This window comes from Brassica oleracea, chromosome C7, assembly GCF_000695525.1.
Source record: "Brassica oleracea var. oleracea cultivar TO1000 chromosome C7, BOL, whole genome shotgun sequence".
Classification (NCBI taxonomy): Eukaryota; Viridiplantae; Streptophyta; class Magnoliopsida; order Brassicales; family Brassicaceae; genus Brassica; species Brassica oleracea.
The window spans coordinates 30,820,840-30,847,877 of NC_027754.1; the positions used below are offsets into that span (position 1 = coordinate 30,820,840).

Here is a 27,038-nt window from a genome sequence, read left to right on the forward strand (position 1 = left end):
CGCTCACTTTTGTTGCATTAGCAATCTATGAATCACAAACTCAATCAAAAACCCCAACTGTTGGAATCTGACTTTTTTTTTTAAGATGGAAACACTTACCTGATCAAAAAGCAGGATATATGTACTTTGCAAACTGAATTTCTACATTTTCTCGATTTTCCTGTCAAGATCAAACACCAATAGAAGTCAAATTCCGTTTACAAATCATCGTTGCTAAGACGAGTACCAAACCCAACAATGCCTGAATCCAATCAGTACAAAACCCAGTGAAAAGCTTATATGAACGGCTCATGAAAAACAATAAGTCTAAACCAAAACACAAGCATGTCAAATATGTGAAGGATTCAAAAATACATAATTCCTCACAAAGATTGCTGAAGACACGACTGTTCTTGGATCCGCTAATCATGTTGTGCAGGGAAAGACCCCACCAATGCCAGTATCTTCCCCAAAGCCATAAGAGCTTCCACGAAAGAGTTCCACCAACTAATGCAAATCAAAAAAGAAGGCCAAGAACTATACGATGTAACTAATTAACTAATCTTCTTTATCAAACTTTCACATTCACCAATATTTTGGTCTTTGTATTCTCATTCATCAATTTATTTTATGGGGGGAGACGATGAGATTGAAATAAATTTAGGCCGATTGGATTTCTGCAGTAAAGTGATAAGCTTTATGGCTCTGCTCTTTGAGGAGCATCAGAATCGATAGTAACTGCCATGAGTTGGAGGCAGACCATGAGACGATGGTAGTAAGTCACCGGCAAGAAGATAGGTTTTATTTTTAAAAATGGGCCAATTCTCAATATTATCAGCCCACATAATTGGCCCGTGAAAAGTTTGTATCGAGTAAACAATAGTCTGACGTAGTCACTAAAAGCTTTCTTATTCGTTGATTATTTTTAATGATGTGGCACATCTCAGAGGGCTTCATATTCCCTTTTTAGTATTGTAAGATTTTGTGGTTAATTAATGATAAATGTGTTGATAATTTCTTATATATATATGCATATTTTTCTTATAAATAAAAGTTAAATAATACAGGTTTTTTAGTTATAAATAATTTAAATTTGGTTTTATTTGTAAGCAAAAGTATTCTCATGCATAGCATGGACTCAATACTAGTGTTATATATGTCACAGACTAAATTGACAAATACTTCATTGGAAGAGAAGGCAACCGAGTGCAGACTGGCTCGCAAAACAGGCTGCAACTTTTGATATTTTTTATCATTCTTTTGCTGAATGTTGTACCCCAAGAGAGCTTGTCTGATAAATCTTTAGATACGTACTATCTTTATGAATAAAATGAGAATTTGAGGAAAAAAATCAGACAAATACTTCAAGTAGACCCAATATTACTTTGGAATGGAACATCGGAGATACATTGGTATATAAACCTGACGGCTCGCAGTTTGCAAAAGGTGAAAAACCCAATTTGATAGCTAACAGTGACAGGACAGGGAAACAAAACAGATAAGCATCGCACTCAACTGGATTGGTCGACTCTACTCTATTGTCAACTAACAAGGGGAACAAAACCATCCAATAGGAAATAGCTAATCTTTGATTCAACTTACAAAAGAGCAGAAAATCCACAAGGGTTTTTAGATCTTCTGTTTTAAGAGGTTTATTCGAGAGGCGGGAACAATTGATACTCAAGTAAGTTGCCTGCAAATCCTTTAGTAACATAAAATCTCTTCTCTCTCATTCATTAGAACCCTCAGCATCATTACCAGACTTGAGATGAAGATGCTTCTCTCGCTTTTGGAAATCAGTCAAACCTTTACCACTTCCAATCACACCCACTTTCCCAAATGGATCCTCTGGTGATTTGAATATACTCTCTTTCTTCCTCCCTGTAAAAAACCCTACCTGCCAACCAACAAAACCATCTCCGAATCAGAGAGCAAGAAAAGAAAGACGATCAAAATCCAGATTGCGAATATTTTTTAAAACCTTTTTAGTTTTGGCTTTAGTCGTCTGAAACTGTTGCCACGCATTCTGTTTCTTGTTCTGTGTAACCTCGAGTTGCTCCTGCCTCGCCTTTGACTTGAAGGCATGTATCTTCTTACGCTTTGCAATTTTCTGCAAAAAACAATAAGCCAGAGATCTCATAAACAAGACCTCATATGTGGGACCAGAAAAATGAAATAATCACATCATCTTTGACTTACCACATCCTCGGGATCATTAGGATCGATTTTAAGCTTTGCCGGTAGAGTTTTGGATTGATAATCAGAACTCGCAGCTTGCTCAACCTTTCTTTTGAGTGCGTTCTTCGCAGCTTCAGCTATTCTTTCAGCTTCCAAGAGGGCATTGGTCTCTATTGCCCTCACATTATCTGGATCAACCTATATTAAAACATGGGAACCTCTAACATTAGTTTTTGTTTAATAGAAAAACACAAACGGGAACAGAAGCATTACCTCTTCCTTGTTACCCCACTCATTATACGAAACATAATAGCCATTTAGAGTATGTGCCTCAACTGTCGCATCATACCTGAACATTTAACTTATCAAACAAAGAAAAAAAAATGGGGAAGAAGACAAATTACAAGAGAGCAGAGAGTTTTTTCAGACATACCACTCGCCATCGAAGCTATAGACAGCTTGAACTTTTGTTCCAATGGGGAACTTACCCTCATGTATTGGGTCATTCCTTGATTCCTGTAAAAAAAAAATTGAAAACAATCACGCCTAGTGACCAAAATATGTAGTGCGACTTTGGAGTAACATGTATCCAGGTTTACATATCACATCAGTCCTGCTAAGAAGAACTGGCTAAAATAATCACGTAGCCGCATTTTCAGGTAAAATGACAAGGAGAAGAGATGAGATAACAGAAATAAACGTACCATCTTTTGCCAAGCACCCTCAAGTAAATCGGGTGATTCAGGGGTTGCTCCAGCAGCTGATAGAGGAATCTCATTTTGCTTAGCGGTTGCAAGAAGTTCCTCTGTCAATGAAATCACCTAAGTGGTGCAAAACAAGTGCGTCAGAGAGAATTGAGGATGCCAGCAATTTCACCACAAGAAATGTCTATTAAGATTATATCAGAAATAGAACTTCAGGGATCAAACACGCGAGAAATCAGGAAGCAGAGTGGTAATCATGACCCACAATAGCACACCTGCACAACAACCAAGATAGAAATGATGAATTCCTCGCTAATTCTCCTACTTCCATGTGTATACTCCCACGGAACAGCACTCAAATATACTCACCTTTCAGATTACAAATGAGAGACCTAGCTCCACTGTATGATGATAGCTGTTAAATGAGGTCAGCGCTAATTCGAGCAAGATGCTGAATCCTTCAAAAGAGGGAGGGAATGGAAAACATAAAAGGACATGATGATTTGCAAAACCTAGATGCTCAACTAACATAATCTACTTTAGTGTGTGTGTTTTGGGCACATAAGCTAAGGGGAGACAAGCACAATGACATAAAGATTGTGATCACACAAAACCAAGAATGAAGATTGAGAAGGAAGGATGTGTGATCGATCACCTCTTTAAGCTCCTTTTCCATGTCAGCATATTCAGAGTTTCTAGGGTCTTGCGACAAAAGCTGCCTCACCTGCACAACCCCTCAAAAAGAGTGTAAAAATTCTCTTATCAGATAAGCAAAACTAGCACGAGACCAATAAAATCTATAAGATAGGAGAAAATGCGCACAAGAACAGGAAGATTATCATTCTACTTCACAAAAATAACACTTTGTTCAATCAACGAAACCCTAATTTGAAGCATCCTCTAACAATCTGCTCAATTCAATTGTTCTTCGCCAATTCTCAAGCATAATTCGATTCTAAAGCCCCAAATCCCTGAAAAAGAAGAGATTAAACAGTTCTTCACCTGTTGGAGCTGCTCTTTGTAGGTAGTGAGATTGGAAGCTAACTCTTTGATGCTCACTTCTTCTTCTCCGTCCATCTTCTTCTCCAAACTCAAGCTTCGAATCGAATCTCACTGATCTTTCCTCCTCTCCGATGTTCTTCTTCGTCGCCAAAGATATTTCAGAGAGAAGAAGGAACGCTATTGTGTTCTAAAACAAAACTGCACGCCGTTTTGCCTCTATAGATGAATCTTTATAACACCCGAACGCCAAGCGGCGCGTTTCGTTTAATTTCAATAATAACCCCTAAACTTAAGAACGTTTATAAATGTATCCAAAATAAATATTTAATTCAATAATACCCCTCTCCCGATTGACTATTAGAGTCAATTAAGCACGGGTATTTTACGCAGACCCGAACCAGAACCGACCCGAAATACAGGTTCGGGTCCAGATCCGTGTCCATACTAAAGTATCTGTTGGATCTATTTTTTTTGGACCTGTGGATCTCGGTCCGGGTCCAGGTCCTACCCGAAATTAAATCGAGTATCCGAAGTATCCGAAAATTATTGTATATATTATGTATATTTGAATGATTAGATATATTTTTGGTATTTTAGAATCTTTTTTAAGTTTTGGATTCATGTTTTCAGGTATAATTTCAGGTTTCATGTAAAAATTTATATTTCCACAAAATATAATTCGGATATCTTTTGGATTTTCAATCTGCTTTAGGGTAAACTTTTGGATATTTTCGGGAATCTTTGCGGTTTTTCGGATATATTTAGAGTTTTCAGATATTTTCAGAGTTTTCAGTTCCAATTCGAGTATTTCAGGTTCTAAATACCCAAACGGACCCAAATCCAAAATATACCTGATAATTATGTATATTTTATGGCTTTTGGAATTACCGATCCAAACCAATTCGGACCCGACAAGGCAAAACCCAACCCAGAATCTACCGAAAAATTATAGGTATTTGTCCAAATTTTCAGGATCCCAAGGATTTGAACCCGACCGGGTCTGAAAGGAAAAAAAAAAAAAAAAAAACTCAAGGTACCGGTCAGATATTTCAGTCATTTTGCTACTTTCTGAAAACCCCAGCCAACAATGATCAGTCCGGATTGAAGAAGAATCAGAAATGACGATTTCTACACTAGTCACAATCCCTCCTTTCACTCTACCTTCCTCATCCACAAAACCACATCTCCTAACTCCAACACCCACTCGAGGTTACTCATCCTCGATTTCTCCACGAGTATTGAATCAAAACAGGACTCGAAGTTGCAGTCTTTTCCACCCACTACGCCGTAACTTCACCAGATGCTGCTCCTCCTCCTCTTCTTCTCCAGATGGAAAACCCAATGAAGAACCAGAAGGAAACGCAAGCATCATCCAGCTTCCATCTCTCGGCGTCAACCCAGTTAAATTCGCGATATGCGTTGTCTTCTGGGCCTCTCTCTCTTTGCTTTGGTTCGCTAGGTCCGGCGATGCCAAAGCCGCCGCTGATTCCATCAAATCATCCAGCTTTGGGCTCAGAATCGCCGCCGCTCTCCGCCACTTTGGCTGGCCGGACGAAGCTGTGGTGTTCGCTTTAGCCACGCTTCCGGTTATCGAGCTACGTGGTGCTATTCCCGTCGGTTACTGGATGCAGCTTAAACCTACTCTTCTCACTTTCTTCTCTGTTCTCGGGTTAGTCTTCCTAATCTCTTGCGTAATACTAAAACCTTGAAGAGAAGAAAGGATACATCTTGTCGTTGTTGTTGATTTGTTATCAGACCAGAGTTTGCAAGTGTCAGCATTGGTGATTAGTTTTGGCTTAAATGTTCTTTTATGTTTGAGGATTACACACGTGTCTGTTATTTAGTTGAATCTGTGATAGAGAATGAATAACTTGTGTGTGACATTTACAATGTGTCTTGTTTGAGGAGCAAGCACACTTTATGTTATTTTTATTTGAATCTTTGAGCTTGAATGAGATCGAGTCATATAATAATGATAAGTTAGAGCAAACATTACAGTCCATATTCATATGATTCCATTTGTATAAACGAAAGAGAAGTGACAATGTTTTTTTGTTTTTTGTTTTTTGTTTTTTGTTTTTTGCAGAAATATGGTTCCGGTTCCATTCATCATACTTTACCTCAAAAAGGTGGTGACTTTCTTAGCGGGTAAGAGCCAGACAGCTTCCAAATTACTTGCAATATTATTGAAAAGCGCTAAAGAGAAAGCTGGGCCTGTGGAAGAGTTCCAGTGGTTAGGGCTAATGCTCTTCGTAGCTGTTCCATTCCCTGGGACCGGTGCTTGGACAGGAGCTATAATAGCGTCTATCCTCGACATGCCCTTCTGGTCTGCTGTCTCGGCTAACTTCTGTGGGGTTGTGTTAGCGGGACTGCTTGTGAACTTGCTGGTGAATCTTGGTTTGAAAGAAGCTGTTGTGGCTGGTATTGCTCTCTTCTTTGTATCCACGTTTATGTGGAGTGTTCTCAGGAACGTTAGCAAGTCTATAAGACCGTCTTTGCCTTGAATTGGCTTTACATTGAAGAAGCGTATTATTATTGTTCTTGGTTATTTTGTGAAAAATCGAAAGATGTTTTGGTCTCCTTCTTTTCCTCAATTCTATCTTCTTTTAAAAATTCCTTACTGGTATTCAAATCATGTCATTTATCAGACTGACTGCGCAATAAGAAAATTTCAAATTATCAGTTCAGGAAAATTATAATACTATATAATATATAGTATTCTATGCTATTGTAAAGCAAAAGGGGATGTAGCTCAGATGGTAGAGCGCTCGCTTAGCATGCGAGAGGTACGGGGATCGATACCCCGCATCTCCATTTTTTTTCTTGTTAGTGCAAAAGCCCATTTACTCTGTAGGAGCCTAACTATAGCCCGTTTTCTTGTAAAATCCCGCATGCTTGGGATCGCACACAAACTTGATTGATTACCAACCCTCTTTTTCTATTACCATCTCTCTGTTTTGAAAATTTCGAAGGCATAAAAATGGACCACAAGTTTTAATTGTCTCAATAAAGACTTTATGTTCATGTACAATAATTTTTACTTTATAGAGATGCTGCGTTGAATTCACTTCATATTCTCTCTACCTCTCTCTAAAATACATTTTCTTCGTGACGTAAGTAAACTATCAGCAAGTCACCATGAAAGAGCTCCTGACCGCAACTCTAACCGCACCAACCACACTCAGCTGCCTTGTCTCCGGTCTCAGTTCTTTACTTTCAATATCTTTGCAACTTGCTTCCATCTGAACCCCTACAAAATATGCTGTCTAAAACCAAACATGAACAAGGAAAACAGAGCAAAATCAGAATCACTGAACTCTTGCTGTTCTTATCTCCAACTCATAATCAATTCGGAACCAAATCATAGTGGAATTTGACTGCGAGCTGTTCTTACCTTGCCTGAAGCATTACGAACTGGCGATATGTGAAGAAGATTCCAGAACGTGCTCTTATCTTTTCTGTTACTGATCAAAACCATAAATGATCAGAGAAAAACAAAACAAAAAAAGAACTCTCTCACAAACTTTTTTTGAAGGAATACAAATCTTCAACCTGTAATTTAATATTTGCACTGTGCACGGTTGCCCCTTTAAGATGCATTCCTTCATCTAAACCAACATTTAGAACTTCCAATCAAATGAAAGTCGTAAGCAATTATTATCTAAAAGTGAAAACGAAATCACTACCTCATACAGTACTGAGGAATCTGTATCAACCCCACTCAGAAATCTACAGTTTTGTCCCAACACTTCATGTCTCTTGTAACCTACAAGACACTGAAATATATAAAGAAGAGTGCCAAGAGGTTGGTGCTAAATAAAAACCAAAACAAGCACTCACCAGTCAATGTCAAAAAGGCATCACTAGCATAAACGATAGGCATGTCTGGTAAGCACGGATTCGTTCTGCAAAGTTACCACACAAATGTCAAAGTAGCCCACAGTAACTCAATAATATAACCAAAGTACCAAAAGAACAAAAAACTCACAATACGAAACTTTGTTTGATTCTACCAAGAGATATAACTAACGACGAGCTTAAGCAATCTGCGCCACGCAAACAGTTCCGCTTCCCACAGACTAATCTGCCAGCGAACTCGCTGTAACGCGTCAAAACAGATAATACACTGCCAACTGCTTCAGCAGATTTAAGCTTCTCGGACTCGCTCGCTTCACAGTGTTCCCAGTTCTCTAACTCTACATTGTAAACAATGATTTAGAATCTCTAACTCTGGTAACAAACACATTAAATTAAAAACCGAACCTTGTTCATCGCACTCCACTGGCAAAGCTCGTTCCTGATGCACGAAACTACCTAAGCAAACCTCTCTCCTACAAGAACCAAACACCATTTCTGAACAACCCGACCCGTTTCTCATCTTCTGTCCCGAGATTGGGACCTGGACCGCGACGAAATGGATCACTCTCCCGTCGTCATTCCCGAAAACAGGAATCATATGGAACAACATCCAAAACGGCGATCCGGACTTTCGGTAATTCAATATGCTCACCTGAACAGGTCTCTCCTCACGAATCGCCTCGCGAATCTCCATGATGGATCTCCGATTGGTCTTGGGACCCTGAAAAGCCCTCCCGTTTCTCCCGATGACCTCTTCTCGAGAGTACCCGGTCATTTTCAAAAACCCCGGGCTGGCGAAAACGATCGGGTGACCCGAGATAAACGGGTCGGTGATTGTGAAGCTGTGGGGAAGCTCGTCTAAAGCTTCTTTGATCCATAGCGAGTAACGAGTGGTAAAGGTTCCTTCTTTCTCCTCCTCAGTGGTGGTGAAAAGCGATGCTGAAGATTGGGTTATGGACATAGTCGTAGCGAACACTCGATGACTGGTATCACTGTTCTTCTTCTTCTTCTTCTTCTACTATTCAGTGCCAATCCCATGTGGGTTTTAGAGCGAAAGTTTCAACCTTTCTTCTTCGGTTTGATCGGAACACGATAACCCAGATTACAATTTCAATCGGGACTCGAGAAAACCCATCCAAGCTTTCGGATAAGAAGGAAGAGAAAGAGAAACACAGCGATGAAAGTGAAGTAAGAAGAAGATAATCGAGGAGCAGTTAGCGTCAATTGATGTAATCTTGGTAGAAGAAACTTTCTTCTTTCTTCTTCTTCTGATTCTCTCGTTGTCTCTGATATTTTATTTTCTTGTGTGTTTCTGTGGCTCTTGGAAGAGGGGACGGTTCTGTTCTGTATTAAACAATTTTAAAATTTAGATATTTTTTTTGTTAGTATGTGACAGCTTTGTTTTTTGATTGGAGTAACAGCTAGTAGTTACTATAATTACATGTCATTATCAACAATTATCCACACGGATTTAGGATAACTACAAGGTTTTATTAGTGGGGCAGGACGGCTCAGCTAGGATAAGTGTACTTCTTACTATTCATTTCTGGTCCAACCATCCAAGTTTTACTTCTTTTTTTTTCCGCTAAGTTTTGATTTTATTAATTAAATAAGCCAAACCCAAACGGCCGAAACCCAAGTACACCAAGTACCAAACAAAAACAAAAGACACACAAACACAAACGAGCTACAACATTAACGGCCGAAGTCCAAGTAAACTAAACGGTCCAAAGACCCAAACATTGAAACCAGACAGCTTGACCTAGGCGCGCGACAAGGAGACTGGGGTTTGAACACGTGTAAGAATCTGGGCCATCAGTATGACACGCGTCGCCCGCCTCGACTTTACTGAAACCTCTTCGCACAGCAGCCGAAATTTGCCACCGACAACCTTGTTTCCCAGGAGCTCAGAGACCGAAGAGCCTCCAACGAAACCATAGTCATTCTACGCCGCTCTGTCTTCACGCCGGAGAGTTCCATCGATCTAACGAGATCTCCTCCGACTATGTATCACCACAAACCCTAGACAGGCGATCCGAGAACCACTGCTATCCTCCTCTTGTATGTCATCACCATTGTCGGAGAGCTTCATCATCATCCGAGATCTCATCCGCGACGGCCCACGACCCCATACCTGACCACAAGAACTACACCGCACTTATTTCACCTCGATCTAATCACCACAACCCAAAGGACATCGGGTTCCAAGACGGCAGCGCGGAGCTTTGCAAGCCTCCACTCTCCGTGCCATCCAAGTTTTACTTTAAAATCCAGTTTTTTGTATATTATTTATATATATATATATATTAATAATAAAATGAAAACAAAATTTTAGTTAGTCTGAAAATCCATATCTTCTCTGTAGTAATATTTAGAAAAGAGAATCTTACTCCAATCCTTCTCCATTTTTTATTCAGATATTTTTTCTCTATATTTTTTGCTAAACTATTTTCTCCATATTGAAAGGAATATATATTCTTTTTATATTTAAAGTAATATTTTCTCAAAAAAGGAATATATATTATTTAATATTTAAAGTTTACAAAATGTTTTAGTTATCATTTATTGGAGTCAATTGGATTTCTATTTTATTTTTTATTGTAAAATATCATTGGAAATGTTATGAACTCAAAATAGCAGTGTGATAAGAAGAAAAAAATTAGTGGTTATCAGGATTAATGATACAATCACACCGGATGTGTCGGCTAATCTTTTTGTTCATATATTTCCTGTCAATTTAAATCACATCTGATATTAGGAGCGTGAGGTCCTATAAACCGAGATTCCATGTAAGCAAATACAAGAAAACGTCAAGGAATCTGACTGTCCATACTTATCCATTTTCAGTGACGTGTGGATTTCACTTGAGTATCGAATCGAAGCAAATTCGCTTACGCGGCAAATTACACTGTCTATCATCTCAACATGATAACACGTGTCATTCTCTCATCACTTTTATGGACTGGACCAAAAACTTAGTTCAGCCCATTGGACTGTATTACCCTGGCCACCACCAAACACGTCTTAAATGTTTTAATTGTTTTTCTTTAACTAGTTGTTTCATTAACTAAAAATTGACTGATCGTCAAGGAAATTGTTTCAACGCATGATGGAATACAAAAGAAAGTTACAAAAGAACTATAATTCAGTTTAACAGGATAATCACCTGCTTGGTTAGAACATCTTGCAAGTCCATCAATTGACCTAACGAATCTAATTAAATTGATTTCAATCACATTAATTAAAGTAGATTGAATACCGTTTGATTATCACTTTCGAACTGTTCATGTGGATTTCTTTTCATCAAGACATGTTTCATATATTCAGTTTGTAATGGCAATCTTAGCACGACCCACTGTTCTGTTTTTATATTGTAAAGAGATTTCAACTCTTCCTATTCTTCAAAAAATCCATATTATTAGTTTTATCAACTGATGACTATGAGAGAGATTTATGTTACTATAACAATCTAACACTGCTTGAAATTTGTCTTCAAAAGAACTAGTAGAATCCAAGAGAATCTCATTTCTAATATGTGATCCATGCCAACATGCATGTGCATAAATACATTTCAAGAAATAGTACCATGGATTTTTTTTTTTTTTTTTTTTGAGAACTCGTATACCATGGTTTCTTCATCTGTGCAACATCCTCAACATTGAGAATTAATAACTATACTAATGTGGTTCCAACCGCCCATTGCATGTGATAGCATTCTCTATAGGAAATGATGAATCTCGAGAGCAGTATTCAGTTTCCAGGTTTTCTTTTGTAATCGAATAGTGTGGGCGGAAGAGCAACATTGATCTCTTGATATGGTAAATAATTGTACCGTATAAAGTCCATCCCAAAAGGTCTTGTAATGATATGTGACTAAGTTTTCGCTTTAGAATATGTTAGAGCATCTTTCTATATTACTATTTACTGAACTCTTTTATAACAATTCTGACCAGAAAAAAAAAGAGTTTTTAGCACAAAACCCAAATATAAATACCACACAATGATAACTCAATATCTTCCACAAAAGAAGGATAAAACATAGAAAGAACAATACAAAGAATCAGCCAAACTATTATTGGTTTTGCAAGAAAACAAATAAAGTTTTTAAAATCAATGGTTACATGATAACTACTCTGCTGATATTCGTTAATCCTCCATTAATGTCTTTCATCTTCCCTCTCTTTCAAGTTCCTTGTTATTTAAACAACCTATGAATCTGATCATCTAATTCTAAACCCTAGGCCGACCAGAAAACTTTTTTTTTGGACGACCCTAGTTCCAAGGGTTATCTATCACCACAATAAGTTACAAAAACTCACCGTCGATTTCAAATGGCGTCTGCTCATTTGAATATTGGGAGCTATGTCTTCGCCTTTGCCTCGTTATTTGTAGCCATCGTGGCTCCATCGGTTCAAGGTCACGTCGCGGTATACGATGAATACTGGACCCAGCGCCAAACCGACGCATTGCGACAAACTATAAAATCTTATGACCCTAATCCATTTAACGTCACGGACCACTTTAACTACCATGCCGCATTGTAAGTTTCGAAAAAACAACCTCGTTATATTTGTCTTTAAAACCTAACTTCTTACACAAGTAAACTTGATTTCTATTACACCTTACTTATTTTAATGTTTTCTTCTTTTTGTTCACTGTTCAGAGCAATGGAGACGACTGGTGCAGACAACGGAACAAGGAGAGAGCTTCGACAAGTTAGACGCGGTCGGAGAACAAAGAGACGTGGCGGAAGGCACCACTCCCTTAACGCTATCGATAAATGCTGGCGAGGAGACAAAAACTGGCACAAGAACCGGAAAAAGCTAGCGGACTGCGTCCTAGGATTTGGTCGGAGAACAACCGGAGGCAAAAAGGGACAGTTCTACGTAGTCACCGACGCATCCGACCACGATCTCGTCAATCCCAAGCCAGGAACTCTACGACACGCAGTGACTCGCGACAGACCGCTATGGATCATATTCGGTAGATCCATGATCATAAAACTGCAGCAAGAACTGATCATAACACACGATAAAACTATTGACGGTCGAGGAGAGAATGTACATATAATGGGAGGTGCAGGTTTAACGTTACAGTTCGTGAAGAATGTGATCATACACAATATTCATATCAAACACATTAAATGTGGGGCTGGTGGGATGATCAGAGACTGTGAACATCATGTTGGGCAGCGTTCAAAGAGTGATGGTGATGGTATCAATATTTTCGGAGCCACGAATATTTGGATCGATCATGTCTCCATGACTCATTGTTCTGATGGGATGATCGATGCCATTATGGGATCGACCGCCATTACTATCTCCAACTCCCATTTAACCGACCATAACGAGGTAAAGTAGCATAAAACCGAACCAACACATGGGAAACATAAACAACTTTTCATTAAAAAAAGAATTTCGTTTTAGATTTAAAAATTTGTTTTATTATAGGTGTCCTTTTAGATTTTTTTTAATGCAATATTAAATAAAATTTATAGTTTTTACTCTTAGATTTAATTCACTTATTATAAAAATTAAACAACGTAATGTATATATTTTTAAATGTCTCTCCTTACCATGTTTGGCGTTTGGGATGTGCAGGTGCTGTTGTTTGGGGGTAAAGACGGGGATGTGATCGACAAGAAAATGCAGATAACGGTTGCGTTTAACCATTTTGGGAAGAGATTGGTCCAAAGAATGCCAAGGGTCAGATACGGTTTGGTCCATGTAGTGAACAATGACTACACTCACTGGGAAATGTATGCTATTGGTGGGAACAAGAACCCTACCATTATAAGTCAAGGCAACCGTTTCATCGCTCCTCATAAAGAAACTTGCAAGCAGGTAACAAAAACAACTACATTATTCTCTAATCATCACTGCATAAAAATTTGAGACGCAGCTTTTTTAAAAAACAAAGCGCAGGTTACAAAGAGAGAGTATACACCTTATACAGAGTGGAAGTCATGGAACTGGCAATCAGAGAGAGATTACTTCTTGAACGGAGCTTACTTTGTAAATTCAGGAAGGGCAAACGCGTGGAGCCCTGCCCCGAAAAACCCAATCCACAGAAAGTTTGCGATCCGGCCTCAATCAGGAACAGGTGTAAGAAGACTCACTAAGGATGCTGGTACGCTTGGTTGCAGACCAGGCAAGTCCTGCTGATTAAAAAGTTCTCTGCTGGCGCGTTTGTGTGTGTGTGTGTGTGCCGTGTTGTTAAGGTAACAAAACAAGAAAAAGACTGGAAAAAGAGAATTGTAACTAAGTGTGCACATAATGCAGTAGGGATAAATCATTAGGCTTCATTTCTTTTGGCTGTAAAGAAAAATGTTCATTCTTTTTGTGATTCAATCTTCTTTCTTGCCCCAAAGGACACTCAGTTTAAACACTAGTACATAATAGTTACTCCTAGTCTCCGTATATCCTATACTATCATCTATTATATCATCAAGGCTTGATGATATTTGATACCATCTGAATCAGCCTTCAAGTAGCTCTATCTTATCGCTTTCTTTCAAACCCTGAAACATGTCAAGACACAGATCAAAACCTATCCGTGGCTGCATTTGATAAAAAAAAAAATGTATTGATAGACAATACCTCTGAGGTTGAAGTTTCTTCGTTTGTAATTACTATACATGTGTTTGACTTCCCAGAAAGTCGAAGCTTCTCCTGCAATACCACATGTAGCAAGTTATCATCAGAGACAAGATGAAAACAGTTGAGAGGTAAAACCATTAATCGTAGGAACTATGTGCGTGCATACATATGTTTCTCTTCAAAGAGAATACATACCTGCATCAGAATATCTGGCATCTTGTTATTTTCTCCGCCCATAGAGTCGCATAGATACATTAAACCCATATTGGCAATATTCTGCCCAGAGAAAACAACAATGTAAGAAGACATGAGATTTAGATGTCATTGACCTGATAAATATGGAAATGAAGTTACCTGCTTGTACTCAATACTATCTAATTTTCCACCCTGAAAGACATGAGATTTAGATGGGATCAGTAAAACAACCACTAGAAGCTCTAATATTATTATTTTTGTTTGCTATATACACTAGGTAGGCTAATGATGTTATAAGTAAGAAAAAGAGGAAGAGTCCCATTGGTGGTTAAATGAAACAGGAAAAAGTTCTTTAAAACAGCTGGCACACGCACCATACCACCGAACATGCTATGCATTGCGTCAAAATCATCTCCAATGTTAGCAAGATCCTCTAGAGCAAAACCCACCTGTTCCATACATCTGAAACTTATTGGAAGAGAAGAGAACTCTTGAAATCAGTTAATACTTAAATGCGATATTCTTACATTATCCTGGACTCCCTTTAAGAGATCCTTGTGCAATTCCATCTTATCATCCGTCCTCTTAAGCCGCTCGGACAAGTGCTTTTTAGCATTCTAACCAACAACACAAAAGTAAAATCACTAAACAATTAGCATCTCTTAAAGAGCATATATATACAAGGCCTGAGCAACAACTGATGGAAGAAGCACCCTACAGAAATAGCTTCAGAAACAGTATCCAAATGCTTAGTCAAGTTCGAAACTGCCTCTTCCATGCTCCGCTTTGTTACGCACATGATGTCAGAGAATGACATACCCTACAACAGGAACAAAACATCAGCTTCATAGAAATCATTCCCAAGTTACAAACAAACAAACAAGTAATAATAACTTTACCTTGTACCACATGTAGCCATAACCTATAGCTCCTAGTGTCGCTGCCGGGACTATAAACGGGGTAAAGTCAGCTGGAAAGCGTAGCAGAGAATGTCAGACATAACTACACACACATTGACATTCTTTTTTTAAAATACCAAATCAAAAACAAACCTCCTTGAGCTCCTCCATTCATGACAGTTATCTGCCGCGACGAGGATATCTGACGGAACGGGGTCGTTTTATTAAAACAAATATCGGCTGTTGATGATGATGCGCACAAGCGTAATAAACAAATCTGAACCGTACATTTTAATTCTATTGGCCCAATTTTGTGATAAACTGTCAAGCTGCTCAACGCCGGTTTATAGTAAACGCTGTCGTTTTACGAAACTAGTCTGGGCCGTGTATTAAATAAATCTGAATCGTTGATTTAAATTTTTTAAGTAAAAACTATTGGGCCAATTTTATAAAGATCTTAAAATTATCGAGTAAAAACGAATTAATACAAAAGTTTATCTCTCCTTAGTTGAAATTTGAAACCTTTTTTCCTCCGTCGTATCCAAGTGGAGAAGACGACGATGTCGCAGCTCTTATCTTCTCCTCCAATGGCGGCAAACTCCAAAACCTTCTTAACCCATCGGTTCCCAGAAGCTCGTGTTCTCAACGCCGCCGGTGGTTTTGTAGGAAAACGGCATGGCTTCGCCGTGAGACCGACGGAGAGGGTGAAGCTAACGGTGAAGTCTCGGTATAGCGACTCATCTTCGCCGGCTTACTCTCCACAAAATGGTAAAACCCACTTGAAAAAAAGCTTGTTCCTTTTTGTTTGAATACTGAAAAATGGAAGCTTGGAATCCAGAAACATCGAAAGCATAGAGCTCTCATAGTGTATGTGTGTTTGTTTGGATTAGGGGAAGGATCTTCGCCACGGTTTTATGTGGGTCATTCGATTTACAAAGGGAAGGCTGCTCTTACGATAGAGCCTCGTGCGCCCGAGTTTGTGGCTTTAGAAGTATGTCTCTTTTACCAAATCTCTATTGAGTCTTCTCTCTGTAGATCTTAGATTGGTCTCCGTTGTCTTTGTTCAGTCTGGTGCGTTCAAGCTTTCGAAGGAAGGGTTCTTGCTTCTCCAGTTTGCTCCTGCAGCTGGTGTTCGTCAGTACGATTGGAGCAGGAAACAGGTCTGGTGTTATCCGTTACTTAGTAGTCTATGGAATTGTGATGATGATCATGAACTTGGTTTTGTGATAGAAGTTTGATTGGGGTAAGTTGATGTTTTGATTTGAATTGATGCAGGTGTTCTCGTTATCAGTTACAGAGATTGGTAATGTAGTTAGCCTCGGGCCGAGGGAATCATGTGAGTTCTTCCATGATCCTAACAAGGGAAAAGGGTATGCTGAGGACCCTGTGAGATCTATTTGATTACTTGGATTATGTTGTTGTTTTAGTTCTGTTTCGTGAATCGATGTTGTGTTATGGTTGTTGTAGTAGTGATGAAGGTAAAGTGAGGAAGGTACTGAAAGTTGAGCCCCTTCCAGATGGTTCTGGCCGCTTCTTTAACCTGAGTAAGTGAATCTTCCTTTTTTCGTTTCTTTCATGGACTAAAAGCTCTTCTGATATCCACCATTGTTGGTGTTTTTTGCATGAAGGCGTTCAAAACAAGCTTTTGAATGTAGATGAGAGTGTGTACATACCAATCACCAAAGCAGAGTTTGCTGTTCTTATCTCTGCTTTCAACGTAAGATCTCTCTCACTGTCTCTTTATCTCTTTGTATAGAACCATTTGCCTTTATATTAACTTTTATACATTGTGTCAGCAGTTCATCTTGCCGCACCTTATAGGCTGGCAAGCGTTTGCAAGCTCTATCAAACCAGAAGACTCTAACCGTCTTAACAATGCGTCCCCAAAGTATGGAGGAGACTACGAATGGAGTAGATGATTGAGAACTATACAGACAACCCTGCAAGCTCGGTTCTTGTGTCCATCCCATCTTTTTGTTATCGCTATCAACGAGTGGCAGTAGAAGTAGTAGTGTTTTAGACCAAATGGGATGTGTTGTTGTGTAGGAAAAACTCATTTTGTGTTTTACAAATTTTGTTTTTAGTCATGAGCAAACGGTTAGAATTTTGGTAATACAAAGAATCAACTTGATCACAAAGGGTCTTCACTACACCTTCTAAGAAGGCATATAGGCAAAAGTTCTCGATCCCGAGGTCATAAACCAAGGATTGGATTTGCAGTGTTAGTAGTGTTCTAAAATACGGTTTACGGTAACCGACAATATTGTTTTCATGTTATACAGTGTTTTATGCAGATTTATATAATTCAGGCGAATGATAGCGTTTAGACGGACCTACAAAGAGAAAGAAATCGTTGTGTGCTTGATCGCATCATCTGTTTTACGTGCTCCGAATCAAGACAATACCAGTAGTCCTCAAAGAGAACCCTGTTCTTGCTCAAACAAACACCTGGAAGTTTAACAAGTTGCTTCTCATTTGCGGAAAGTAAACCTCCGTTGTAGGCCTGTGATTTCGGTTTTTCGAAACCGAACCGAACCGATTTTTCGATTTTCGGTTAACCGATTTTTTTGGAAAAAATTCCGAAGAAAACCGAATTTTAATTCGGTTCAATTCGGTTCGGTTTTCGGTTATTTCCGGTTTTTGATTTTATTCCAAAAAAAAAACAAATCAACATTTTCAATAAAAAAATCGGATCACTCGGTTAATTTCGGGTATTTACAGTTCCTATCGGGTATCGATTACCCAAGGTTGTTTCGGTTATGCCTCTGTTTTCACCTGCCCAATCAAATAATCATGCAATCAACAATAGAAAAATAATCTCCAATATCAAAACCAGCTTATATTCGATTCACCAAGTTAAAACATTCAAAAGAGATCACTCTCAAACATGAAAATTCAAAAAAGAAAACAATCTGAATCTCTTTTGCAAAGATCAGACTTTGAAAGATACATAGATTCATGAAGTTCAAAAGGATAAGTTGTCCAAAAGAGAGTGATAGGCTAAGTTGGTTTTGACTTCCTCGACATTCCAACCTACAAGTTTATGAAGAAAATCAGTAAAAACAGGGAGAAGAACAAACTACAAGAAACTATACAAATAAGAGAGCAACAGATTACCTCTAATGATCAGATTCACTCGGAATTTGCAAAGACTCTACATAATGTCAAAGGCAGTTAGGAACTTATGACTGTGAACATATAAAAATTGAAGGAAAATAGTTAAATGATTACCTAATGACTCATGAAAATCGAGTTCCTCAAACATCTGAACCAAGCTTGCAACCTTCTCAGCCTGGATGTTGTTTCGAAGCCAGTGTTGTAGGCAGACAAGAGCTTCAATCATATATGGAGTCAGACAACTACGAAACGGATCTAAAATCCTACCACTTGTACTGAATGCTGACTTTAAAGCAACATAGGAGACTTGAACAGCTAGCACATCTTTTGCTAGTTCAGACAAGATTGGAAACTTACAAGAGTTCTTCCTCCACCAAGATAACACATTGTAGTCCAAGCCGAAGTTGTTTGAGCCTCGTGGTACTGGTTTTTCCATCAAGTAGATGTCGAGTTCACTGCTACCTTCTTCATTTGCTGCCTCTGAAACCATCTTTGAATACAAAGAATCTATCCTCTCAAAGTCTTCGTCATCGTCATCAGAGATATCAAACATGGTTCCAACTTCACCTTCCCTATTATCAATAACGTTGCTGAGACTATCACCTTGAGATGAAGAGCTAAGCTTGCTCACATACTCCTCATACAACGATTTCATCAGTGCCCTGATTGATGTTCTGAGATGACCACTCTCCAGACTATCCTTCCCGTACAGCTTATTAAAACATATAGAAGCAAATTGCATCTTGTTCCTTGGATCGAACACACTTGCAATGATGACCAGTGGGTTCATATTAATAAGTCCATCCCAGTACTTCTCAAATTTGTTCCTCATCTCCTTTGCTTGAATCTGTAGAATTCCATCTTTGCTATTGCTCAATGCAATCAAGTTCCTCTCGATAATCACAATCTCATTGTAACAAATGGTGGACGTGACTGTCTTCGATGCTGAGAACGCTAAAGTGCAGCCAAAGAAGATTTTCAGAAACTTCACTAACCTCTGCACCTCTTCCCACCCTTCCGTAGTAGGAGGTCCAACTCGCTTATGTCCATTCTCCTCTACTTCCAGAAAATAATCATTATACAATATGTCTTCGGCTTTGAGCTTCTCAAAAGCAACCTTAAACTTCAAAGCGGCAGACAACATGAGATATGTGGAGTTCCAGCGAGTTATGCAGTCCAAACACAAGCTCTCTCTACTAATCTTTCCTGTCAGCACCCTTAACTGAAAGGACTGCAATCTTGTACCCGATGATCTAACATACTTCACAGCATTTCTAATAGCCATTACACTATCTTTGACCTCAGATAAACCATCTCAAACTATCAAGTTGAGAATATGGGCACAGCAACGCATATGCAACAATGCACCATCCTTAACTAATGCATTTGGTCCTATCTCCCTACATGTTTCTGTAAACAGCCGTAGGGCCTTGTTATTCGCCTTAGCATTGTCTATTGTAACCATAAAGGCCTTCTCTATTCCCCAATCAGAGAGACGTAGACTCAAATGCTCAAAAATAGTGTCACCTTTATGATCCGTGATAGGCTTGAAGCTGATGATTCTCTTCTGCATATTCCAGTTTTGATCAATCCAATGAGCTGTGACGACCATGTAGCTGTAGGATGTTGTAGGAGTAACCCAAATATCGGTGGTAAGAGACACTCTCTGCTTCTCAGAACTAAACAACTGCTTTAAGCTAGATTTCTCCCTTAGAAACATTTCAAATATGTCTTCGGTTGCTGTTCTCCTGCAGTGAACTGTGTACATAGGCAAGGTGTTGTGACAGAACCTCCTAAACCCTTCAGATTCGACAAAAGAAAATGGCTCATCATTCAGCACTATCATTTCATTCACTGATCTCCTAAACAAGGCATCATCATACTTAATGGCTGTCAATACACCACTACTATCTCCACCTAGCACCTGCTGTTTTCCAGATTCTTTGTAGAGCTGGGACATCTTACATCGAGCAATGTGATTCTTCATCGCACTCGTCCCACTCTTCTTCGAGTCACATCTAATCCCTTGAGCACAATAACGGCAGTTGCTGATGCTCGGATCATCTTCTCTTTGAATGAAATGTTGCCAAACTTCTGCTCTGTGAGCTTGTTTTTTCTTTGCGACAGGAGGCATATCAGTGCTTGATCTCTCAGAAGCAGATCTTTTCTTTCCCCCACCTTGATCTATATCTCCTTCAACGTCTTCTGCGAGGAAGTCACCATTATCTTCACAAGCTGACATCTACAAATACAATCAGAAAATAAACACTTAAGATTAGACAAATATATATACAAAACGAACCAAACATAACAAACAAAATGAACACAAAATCATACGCTATTTCAGACAACCCATTCGCTAAACTCTGTTCAAAATCAACAGAAATCGTTCCTAACCCAAGCTGATAAATTGATAAACTATAATTGAGTCATTAAGCGACACACACAAACCCTAACAATTAAAATCCCAATTCGATTATCACACAAAGTCACAAACCTTAAAATCGATTTACACATAAACTTAGAAAGAAGAGAAGACAGATACGAAAAGTAACCTTCTACTTTGTGCTCCAAATGATGTAAGGAAGTAGAAAAGTTGGTCTGGTCTGAGAATCAAACAAGGATTGATCAGAGATCGTGTTTGAGAAAGAGAGATTAAGAGAGGCGATTAGGGCAAACCGTTTACGACTTTAGGTTTGTCGGCACTTAGGTTAAGGATGACTAAGGTTAGGTATATATAGTTAGGTTAAAATTTCGGTTATCTGTTCCGTTATCACGAACCGAACCGAGGGGAAAACCGATATATTTGAAAACATTTACCGATCGGTTTCTCTCTTATTTCCGAATCATAACCGATATCTGACGTTTTCGGTTCAGTTCGGATCGAACCGATCAGTTCGGTTCGGAATCGCAGGCCTACTCCGTTGCATGAAAACAAGAATATAAAAATTGTTGGTTCAGGTGTGGTTCAGATCGGGTATTATGACAGTTCGATTTAACGGTCTAATTCCGGTTAAGCTTCTCTTGCTTGCATCCTCCGAGCAAATATCTAGAAGGCAACCACTGCTTGCGTTTATACGAAGGTTGTCCACTTCATCATTTCTCAATCGCAACGGTGATTTCGAGGATCGATCCGGAGACTCTCTTCTCTCATCATCTTCCCCTTTAATTCCCAACCGGCGAGGAGAGATGCTTGCTTGACGACGACGGACCTACACCGTTCCTTTTTTTTTATTATTTTTTGGCTCAAACAGTGAGATCTCTTTCCCGCGATGCTTCGTTGGTGGATCCGAAGTTTTTTACTTTTATGCTTTTCAATGTTTCGCTGTTTCTTTTTTTTATTTTTTTTTTGGCTGAATTGATCCGGTCCTAAGAGCGAGATTACTCTGCGGATTTGATTTGTTGATGTGCTTCCAAGCTGGTGTTCAAAAAAAAAAAAAAAAAAGTGCTTCTAAGCTAGGTAGCTTTATGATCATAGGTTATATAAACGTTGGTAGATTTCAAATATATGACAAAACCAGGCTACACTTAGGGAAATGGTTAAGGGCTACCAGAAACTGAGGTCTGCTGTTGAAGCTGATTGCAACTACAATTTAAGAACACATTGAAAGTCCTGAATTTTTACTAGGTTCTTGTGATCCGCTCTCTCTCTTGGTTAATCTTGTGTTGCTTACTGGAATTTGATAGAGTTAAAGAGAAGGATGTCGACTCCAGCTAGGAAGAGACTGATGAGGGACTTCAAGAGGTTGCAGCAAGACCCACCTGCTGGAATCAGCGGTGCTCCCCAAGACAACAACATCATGCTCTGGAACGCTGTTATTTTCGGGTAATCAATCAAACAAGTGAAAATACATTACAACCCTTTTTTTTTCACTGTACTAATTACGTCGTCTCCTTCTGTTTGGGGATTTGCAGGCCTGATGATACCCCATGGGATGGAGGTAATGTTTTCTAATTGTGATCAACGTATCTTGATTGATCTTTTGTTATCTCTTCTTACTTTCTCTATCTTGTATGATCTTGTCAGGTACTTTCAAACTCTCACTGCAGTTTTCTGAAGATTATCCAAACAAAACCACCTACAGTTCGGTTTGTTTCTCGGATGTTCCATCCAAACAGTAAGTTTAAAGATAACAACATCACCTGCTTTTCTTATTCACGAAACTGACACTTGTTCGTTGTCGTGCAGTTTATGCTGATGGGAGTATATGCTTGGACATCCTCCAAAACCAGTGGAGTCCTATATATGATGTCGCTGCTATCCTTACCTCCATTCAGGTATATATATATATATATATAGAAATGTTCATATTGAAATCCTTCTCATGTCCTGGTTCTAGAAAAGCAAAACAGTTGATGATTGTTGTTCCTCTTCTTCCTCGGTTGTCCTTTTACATTCGATCCCATTTTAAAGTTTTGGTGTTCTTGATATGATCATATTAGCTTAACTATCTCTCTTTTTTCTTTTTTAAACCACAGTCATTGCTCTGTGATCCTAATCCCAACTCTCCTGCGAATTCCGAAGCTGCACGAATGTTCAGTGAAAGCAAACGCGAGTATAACAGAAGAGTCCGTGAGGTTGTGGAACCGAGCTGGACTGCAGACTAGTAATAATATGTTGTAGCATTTGTCTTCAAAAACATTTGGTTCCACTAGCTCTTACAATTTCCTGTCTTCCGTGTGTTTTTCAAACTCTGTGATTGTTGCTTTTGATGTTTCTATGTATTTCCATGTATTATCTCAACCACATTCATCTCTACCTGATTATCATATCTATTTCAATTTGATCATTCTCAGAGATCTTCTTTTGCTTTGTTTAAAACAACAGGTTACTAAGTTAGCTTGGAATCTTCAGTGTAAGATAGTTCATGTAATATTGTAATCCATGAGACTACATATTGACTTATTGACTCTTGACTCTACATTCATCTTACATTATTGTTTCTACAAGTTTCTCTCTCTCTATGATCAGTGTTTTCGTTCATATATTGCCTTCATGGTTGCTTCATGATTCCCACTGTTTGTCCATCCTTGTTGCACTTGAATTGTATATTGCAGATTCCATACAACATCTTCAATAGATGGTCGCTTGCTCTGATCCTCACAAAGACAGTTGATAGCAAATTCCACGGTTGTCCTCAACGACTCATAAGCATATGATCCTCTAACAGATGGATCTGCTAAGCTGCTCAATACTGATGGTTCACCTCTCAAACCATTCTCCAGCTGCAAGATATAACGAAAGAGGGTTCCAAATTTTGTAGATTAACAAATATGAAAAAAGTTTTTAATTGAGAATTTGAAACATGAACAGACCTGAAGCTTCAAACTTCCCATCTCTGAAGAGCCTGCAGCTACTACCTTCCCTGTGATGATCTGAAGTAGTATCACTCCAAACTGGTACACATCTTCTTTCTCTCCATCCTCATTACTGCACACAATTCCATAACAAGTTTCAGAATTTGATACAAGAAAACACATCTTATCATATCTTAAAGAGATATATACCTCCGTGGAGTTTTGACTTGATTGCTCTCTGCTCCAACCTTCAAATGCCAGAAAATTTTCTTAGATTGAATTAAAAAAAGAAAGAATGAAAATTATGCTTATACCTTGGATGGTAAAGGAATAGTGTAGCCACTGATTTTTACAGTGAGTGTTCCATCAAGCAGAATATTTTCTATATCCAAATTGTTCCCAAAGATTCCTGGTGCTACTCCCATGTGCAAGAACTGTATCCCTCTAGCGACTCCTATTGCTATCGCCATTCTCTGAGGCCATTGCAGCACCTCTTTCTTCCTACAATCTGATTCAAACATTCCCCATATGAACTACTGAAAACTAAATGTGTTTTTTTTTTGTCTTTTTCAGGTTTTACCTGTGAGAAAGTCCTTCAACGACCCGTTTGAGATATACTCTTGGACAATGAAGATGGTGTGTCCAGCGTGTTGATTATGGCCTTGGTTACTCGCAATGCAATGTCCAAGAACGCTAACCAAATGCATATGCCTTAGCTTTGATAAAACTTCCATCTGCTGGGCTAAGCTCTGTGGTAAACTCTTCTGTTTCAGCTTGATACATCTCACTGTCACTGCTATGCCTTCTCTGAGACAACCTCTGTACAACTGTTGTAATATACCAAAATATATCAACCAATCAAGACTTTATATTACGTAGTTTCATGTTATGTTTGTTGTTGTTTTTACCTGCTCGCAGAGAAGACTTGCTGCATCAAAGTCGTTAGTCGCTTCTTCCAGTTCCTCCAAGGAGAAAATGTGGTACGGTGCCAGACCAATCACTGCAGATCTCATTGTCTGCGGTACACGTCCTACGTTCGTAAAATTCTTTTTAATTGTTTTGCAAGAGAAAAAAAAACTGAATCAATAAAGTAATAGTAATAGTCTTTGTTTACTTGAATCTGGTAATGACTTAGTGCTGGTGGTTGTGTTGCTGCAAACCGAGGCTTTATCAGATGCATGTCTATCATTGTTGTTGTTGTTCACTTCAAAAGTATCTTCTTCTGATTCTGATCTTCTTCTTCTCAGGACAATCAAAACCGAAACAACCAAAATTGCTGCAAGGATGACCACACCAATGATTACCAAAATCACCAAACCGAGTTTGCTTCTTGCAGAATCTTTCTCTTCAACCTTTGGGACAGGTTCCACAGCTATTGCTTTGCTCGCTTGGTTTTGACAGAAAGAAAGCGGACGCTGATATTTAGCGTTAGGAGTCCCATTCAAAGACAAGCAATTGAACGAAAAGAGCACTGTCTGGTTCTTGAAACTCTTGGAAGAGTAGCAAGACGGAAGCTTTCCTGTTAGAAGATTGTGAGAAACGTCTAGAGCTCTAACCTTTGACGAGCTGCAGGTAGAATTTGGAAGCGATCCGCTGAACATATTCTGAGCCAAACCGAGAGTTTGAAGAGAAGGAAGAGAAAACAGAAACTCCGGAATCGATCCGGTGAACTCGTTGGAAGAAAGGTCTAAACTTTGAAGCTTGTTCATCTTCTTGATCTGTTCTGAAAGCTTGGATCTAAAGGAGTTGTTCCTCAACGAAACAGAGATAAGGTTACTTGGGAGTGAAGGCAATTCAGGACCGAGGTTATTACCTCCCAAATCCAGCTCTTGAAGATTAGACAACCCTCTGAGATCAAAGACAAAACCGTTGAGCAGATTGTTTGTTAAAACAAGGCTTTTCAGATTCTTCAAAGAGGAAATCTCTTTTGGAATATTCCCGGATATGAAATTAGAGCTGAGGTTGAGAGATTGGAGAGAAGGTGGTAACTTGGTGATGATCTTTGGAGAGAGAGGACCGGATATACCGAGGGAGGTAAGAGACAAAGTGTTTAAGCTCGAGAGTTTTGTAAGAAGAGTGAAGAGCTCTTCAAATCTTCCAGAGAGCTTGCTGGTTCTGTTTCCTGTGATGGTTAATTCTGTTATGTGACCTTTGGAGCAGAGGATTCTGAAGGAAGGAGAAGAAGGAAGGTTGCAGAAGTTGGCTGTATTGGTCCATGACTGAAGAATATGTGGATATTGTAGCTGCTTTCGGATATCAAAGAGAGTTTTTGATTCACTTGGAGTTAACTGAGACTCAGAGAGTAGTGGAAGAAGGAGAAGAAGAAGAAGGAAAGTGAAGGGCAATACATGGCTTTGGAGGGAACTTTCCATTTTCTCTGTTAAATTTTTAGTGTTTGGAGATGTGTTTTGGTTTAGAGAAACAGAAACTCATTGAAGGTTGTCCCTCTTTCTTTTTTCTGGGATCACAGAGACTGGCAGATCTATGTGGGAAGATGGAGACTTGAGGATAGCTTGGGATCAAAAAAGAGAGTTAAGATGTTCATGGGAAAATTAAGTGGATGCATTTAATGCCTGGAGTAGTAATTTTTTTTTATATTTTTGTGTTTGGTTGTTTGTGCATTACTGCACATCGCACAACCTCCGCTTGACAGACTGGTTTTAATGCATAGAAGAACATGACTATAATTTTTTATATTCTATTTTTCAAACTTTTAATACACTTAAGAACATGGATTATGATTTTTATTTGATTTAATTTTATGTTCACATTTTAAACTGTATTGTATTGTGTAATCAAAGGTCTTCAGATTTAGATAATGTTTTTGGTTTAATTTAGTTCAACTTGTTTATACTACTTTATAACTAGTTTTGATTGACCGGTATATGTAATTATGAATGTCAAAAGAATTGACAATAAATCAAATGCATTAAAATCCAAACCAGATCATAGGATACTTGAGAGCATTACTAGTTTTTCTTTTGTGAATTTTTGGAAACAAATTGATCATGTGCTTTGTTTTTTTTAAAGGGACCCTTATTTTTAATAATGCAACACGTGATTTTGTTCAAAACATGTATGATAACACTTGTTTGATTAAAACCTCTGTATAATTGAACAGGTTAGAGATGATGTTTGGTCACCTTTCGGTGAGAATGAGATCAAGAAATGTATGTCGTTTCTTGTTCTCCTGAAAACGAAGCCATTAC

General features: G+C 38.7%; 8 protein-coding genes, 1 non-coding gene and 1 pseudogene across 11 annotated transcripts; 5 read left to right on the forward strand and 5 right to left on the reverse strand.

Moving 5' to 3' along the window:
• Positions 1 to 1,499: 1,499 nt before the first annotated feature.
• On the reverse strand, positions 1,500 to 4,082 carry LOC106301421. Its single transcript, XM_013737811.1, has 8 exons — positions 3,864 to 4,082; positions 3,517 to 3,585; positions 2,862 to 2,978; positions 2,591 to 2,673; positions 2,431 to 2,506; positions 2,179 to 2,355; positions 1,961 to 2,089; positions 1,500 to 1,876 (listed from the first exon to the last, which is right to left on the reverse strand). The coding sequence occupies exons 1-8, from the start codon at positions 3,936 to 3,938 to the stop codon at positions 1,709 to 1,711; spliced, it is 894 nt and encodes a 297-aa protein (XP_013593265.1). The 5' UTR covers positions 3,939 to 4,082; the 3' UTR covers positions 1,500 to 1,708.
• An 802-nt stretch (positions 4,083 to 4,884) lies between these two features.
• On the forward strand, positions 4,885 to 6,443 carry LOC106303706. The gene is made up of 2 exons (XM_013740009.1): positions 4,885 to 5,532; positions 5,950 to 6,443. Exons 1-2 carry the CDS (start codon positions 4,982 to 4,984, stop codon positions 6,365 to 6,367), a joined length of 969 nt encoding a protein of 322 aa, XP_013595463.1. The 5' UTR covers positions 4,885 to 4,981; the 3' UTR covers positions 6,368 to 6,443.
• Positions 6,444 to 6,604: 161 nt separating this feature from the next.
• On the forward strand, positions 6,605 to 6,677 carry TRNAA-AGC. Its single transcript has one exon. It is a non-coding gene; the product is annotated as a tRNA-Ala (tRNA).
• A 157-nt stretch (positions 6,678 to 6,834) lies between these two features.
• LOC106306821 (protein TWIN LOV 1) lies at positions 6,835 to 9,053 on the reverse strand. Of its 2 annotated transcripts, none has more exons than XM_013743579.1 (7): positions 8,127 to 9,053; positions 7,852 to 8,059; positions 7,704 to 7,768; positions 7,550 to 7,629; positions 7,416 to 7,471; positions 7,258 to 7,327; positions 6,835 to 7,129 (listed from the first exon to the last, which is right to left on the reverse strand). In XM_013743579.1, the coding sequence occupies exons 1-7, from the start codon at positions 8,680 to 8,682 to the stop codon at positions 6,989 to 6,991; spliced, it is 1,176 nt and encodes a 391-aa protein (XP_013599033.1). In that variant the 5' UTR covers positions 8,683 to 9,053; the 3' UTR covers positions 6,835 to 6,988. The 2 variants fall into 2 exon arrangements, with proteins under 2 accessions (XP_013599033.1, XP_013599034.1); XM_013743580.1 differs by having other exon boundaries at positions 7,258 to 7,321; positions 8,127 to 8,682.
• Positions 9,054 to 12,052: 2,999 nt separating this feature from the next.
• On the forward strand, positions 12,053 to 14,011 carry LOC106304149 (probable pectate lyase 6). The gene is made up of 4 exons (XM_013740546.1): positions 12,053 to 12,261; positions 12,385 to 13,072; positions 13,322 to 13,564; positions 13,646 to 14,011. The coding sequence occupies exons 1-4, from the start codon at positions 12,053 to 12,055 to the stop codon at positions 13,883 to 13,885; spliced, it is 1,380 nt and encodes a 459-aa protein (XP_013596000.1). The 3' UTR covers positions 13,886 to 14,011.
• On the reverse strand, positions 14,004 to 15,620 carry LOC106304150. The gene is made up of 9 exons (XM_013740547.1): positions 15,568 to 15,620; positions 15,415 to 15,485; positions 15,234 to 15,335; positions 15,043 to 15,132; positions 14,890 to 14,964; positions 14,675 to 14,707; positions 14,516 to 14,596; positions 14,321 to 14,392; positions 14,004 to 14,241 (listed from the first exon to the last, which is right to left on the reverse strand). The coding sequence occupies exons 1-9, from the start codon at positions 15,587 to 15,589 to the stop codon at positions 14,200 to 14,202; spliced, it is 588 nt and encodes a 195-aa protein (XP_013596001.1). The 5' UTR covers positions 15,590 to 15,620; the 3' UTR covers positions 14,004 to 14,199.
• Positions 15,621 to 15,912: 292 nt separating this feature from the next.
• Positions 15,913 to 17,548, forward strand: LOC106303828 (single-stranded DNA-binding protein WHY3, chloroplastic). Of its 2 annotated transcripts, none has more exons than XM_013740162.1 (7): positions 15,913 to 16,182; positions 16,305 to 16,405; positions 16,482 to 16,574; positions 16,690 to 16,784; positions 16,885 to 16,958; positions 17,043 to 17,131; positions 17,214 to 17,548. In XM_013740162.1, exons 1-7 carry the CDS (start codon positions 15,975 to 15,977, stop codon positions 17,331 to 17,333), a joined length of 780 nt encoding a protein of 259 aa, XP_013595616.1. In that variant the 5' UTR covers positions 15,913 to 15,974; the 3' UTR covers positions 17,334 to 17,548. The 2 variants fall into 2 exon arrangements, with proteins under 2 accessions (XP_013595616.1, XP_013595615.1); XM_013740161.1 differs by having other exon boundaries at positions 15,914 to 16,182; positions 16,882 to 16,958.
• A 985-nt stretch (positions 17,549 to 18,533) lies between these two features.
• On the reverse strand, positions 18,534 to 19,816 carry LOC106303076 (zinc finger BED domain-containing protein RICESLEEPER 2-like). The gene is made up of 2 exons (XM_013739440.1): positions 18,646 to 19,816; positions 18,534 to 18,568 (listed from the first exon to the last, which is right to left on the reverse strand). The coding sequence occupies exons 1-2, from the start codon at positions 19,814 to 19,816 to the stop codon at positions 18,534 to 18,536; spliced, it is 1,206 nt and encodes a 401-aa protein (XP_013594894.1).
• A 1,697-nt stretch (positions 19,817 to 21,513) lies between these two features.
• Positions 21,514 to 23,323, forward strand: LOC106306197 (annotated as a pseudogene).
• A 58-nt stretch (positions 23,324 to 23,381) lies between these two features.
• On the reverse strand, positions 23,382 to 26,457 carry LOC106306196 (probable LRR receptor-like serine/threonine-protein kinase At2g02780). Its single transcript, XM_013742720.1, has 7 exons — positions 24,944 to 26,457; positions 24,738 to 24,859; positions 24,410 to 24,656; positions 24,144 to 24,337; positions 24,040 to 24,077; positions 23,848 to 23,962; positions 23,382 to 23,757 (listed from the first exon to the last, which is right to left on the reverse strand). The coding sequence occupies exons 1-7, from the start codon at positions 26,199 to 26,201 to the stop codon at positions 23,500 to 23,502; spliced, it is 2,232 nt and encodes a 743-aa protein (XP_013598174.1). The 5' UTR covers positions 26,202 to 26,457; the 3' UTR covers positions 23,382 to 23,499.
• Positions 26,458 to 27,038: the final 581 nt, after the last annotated feature.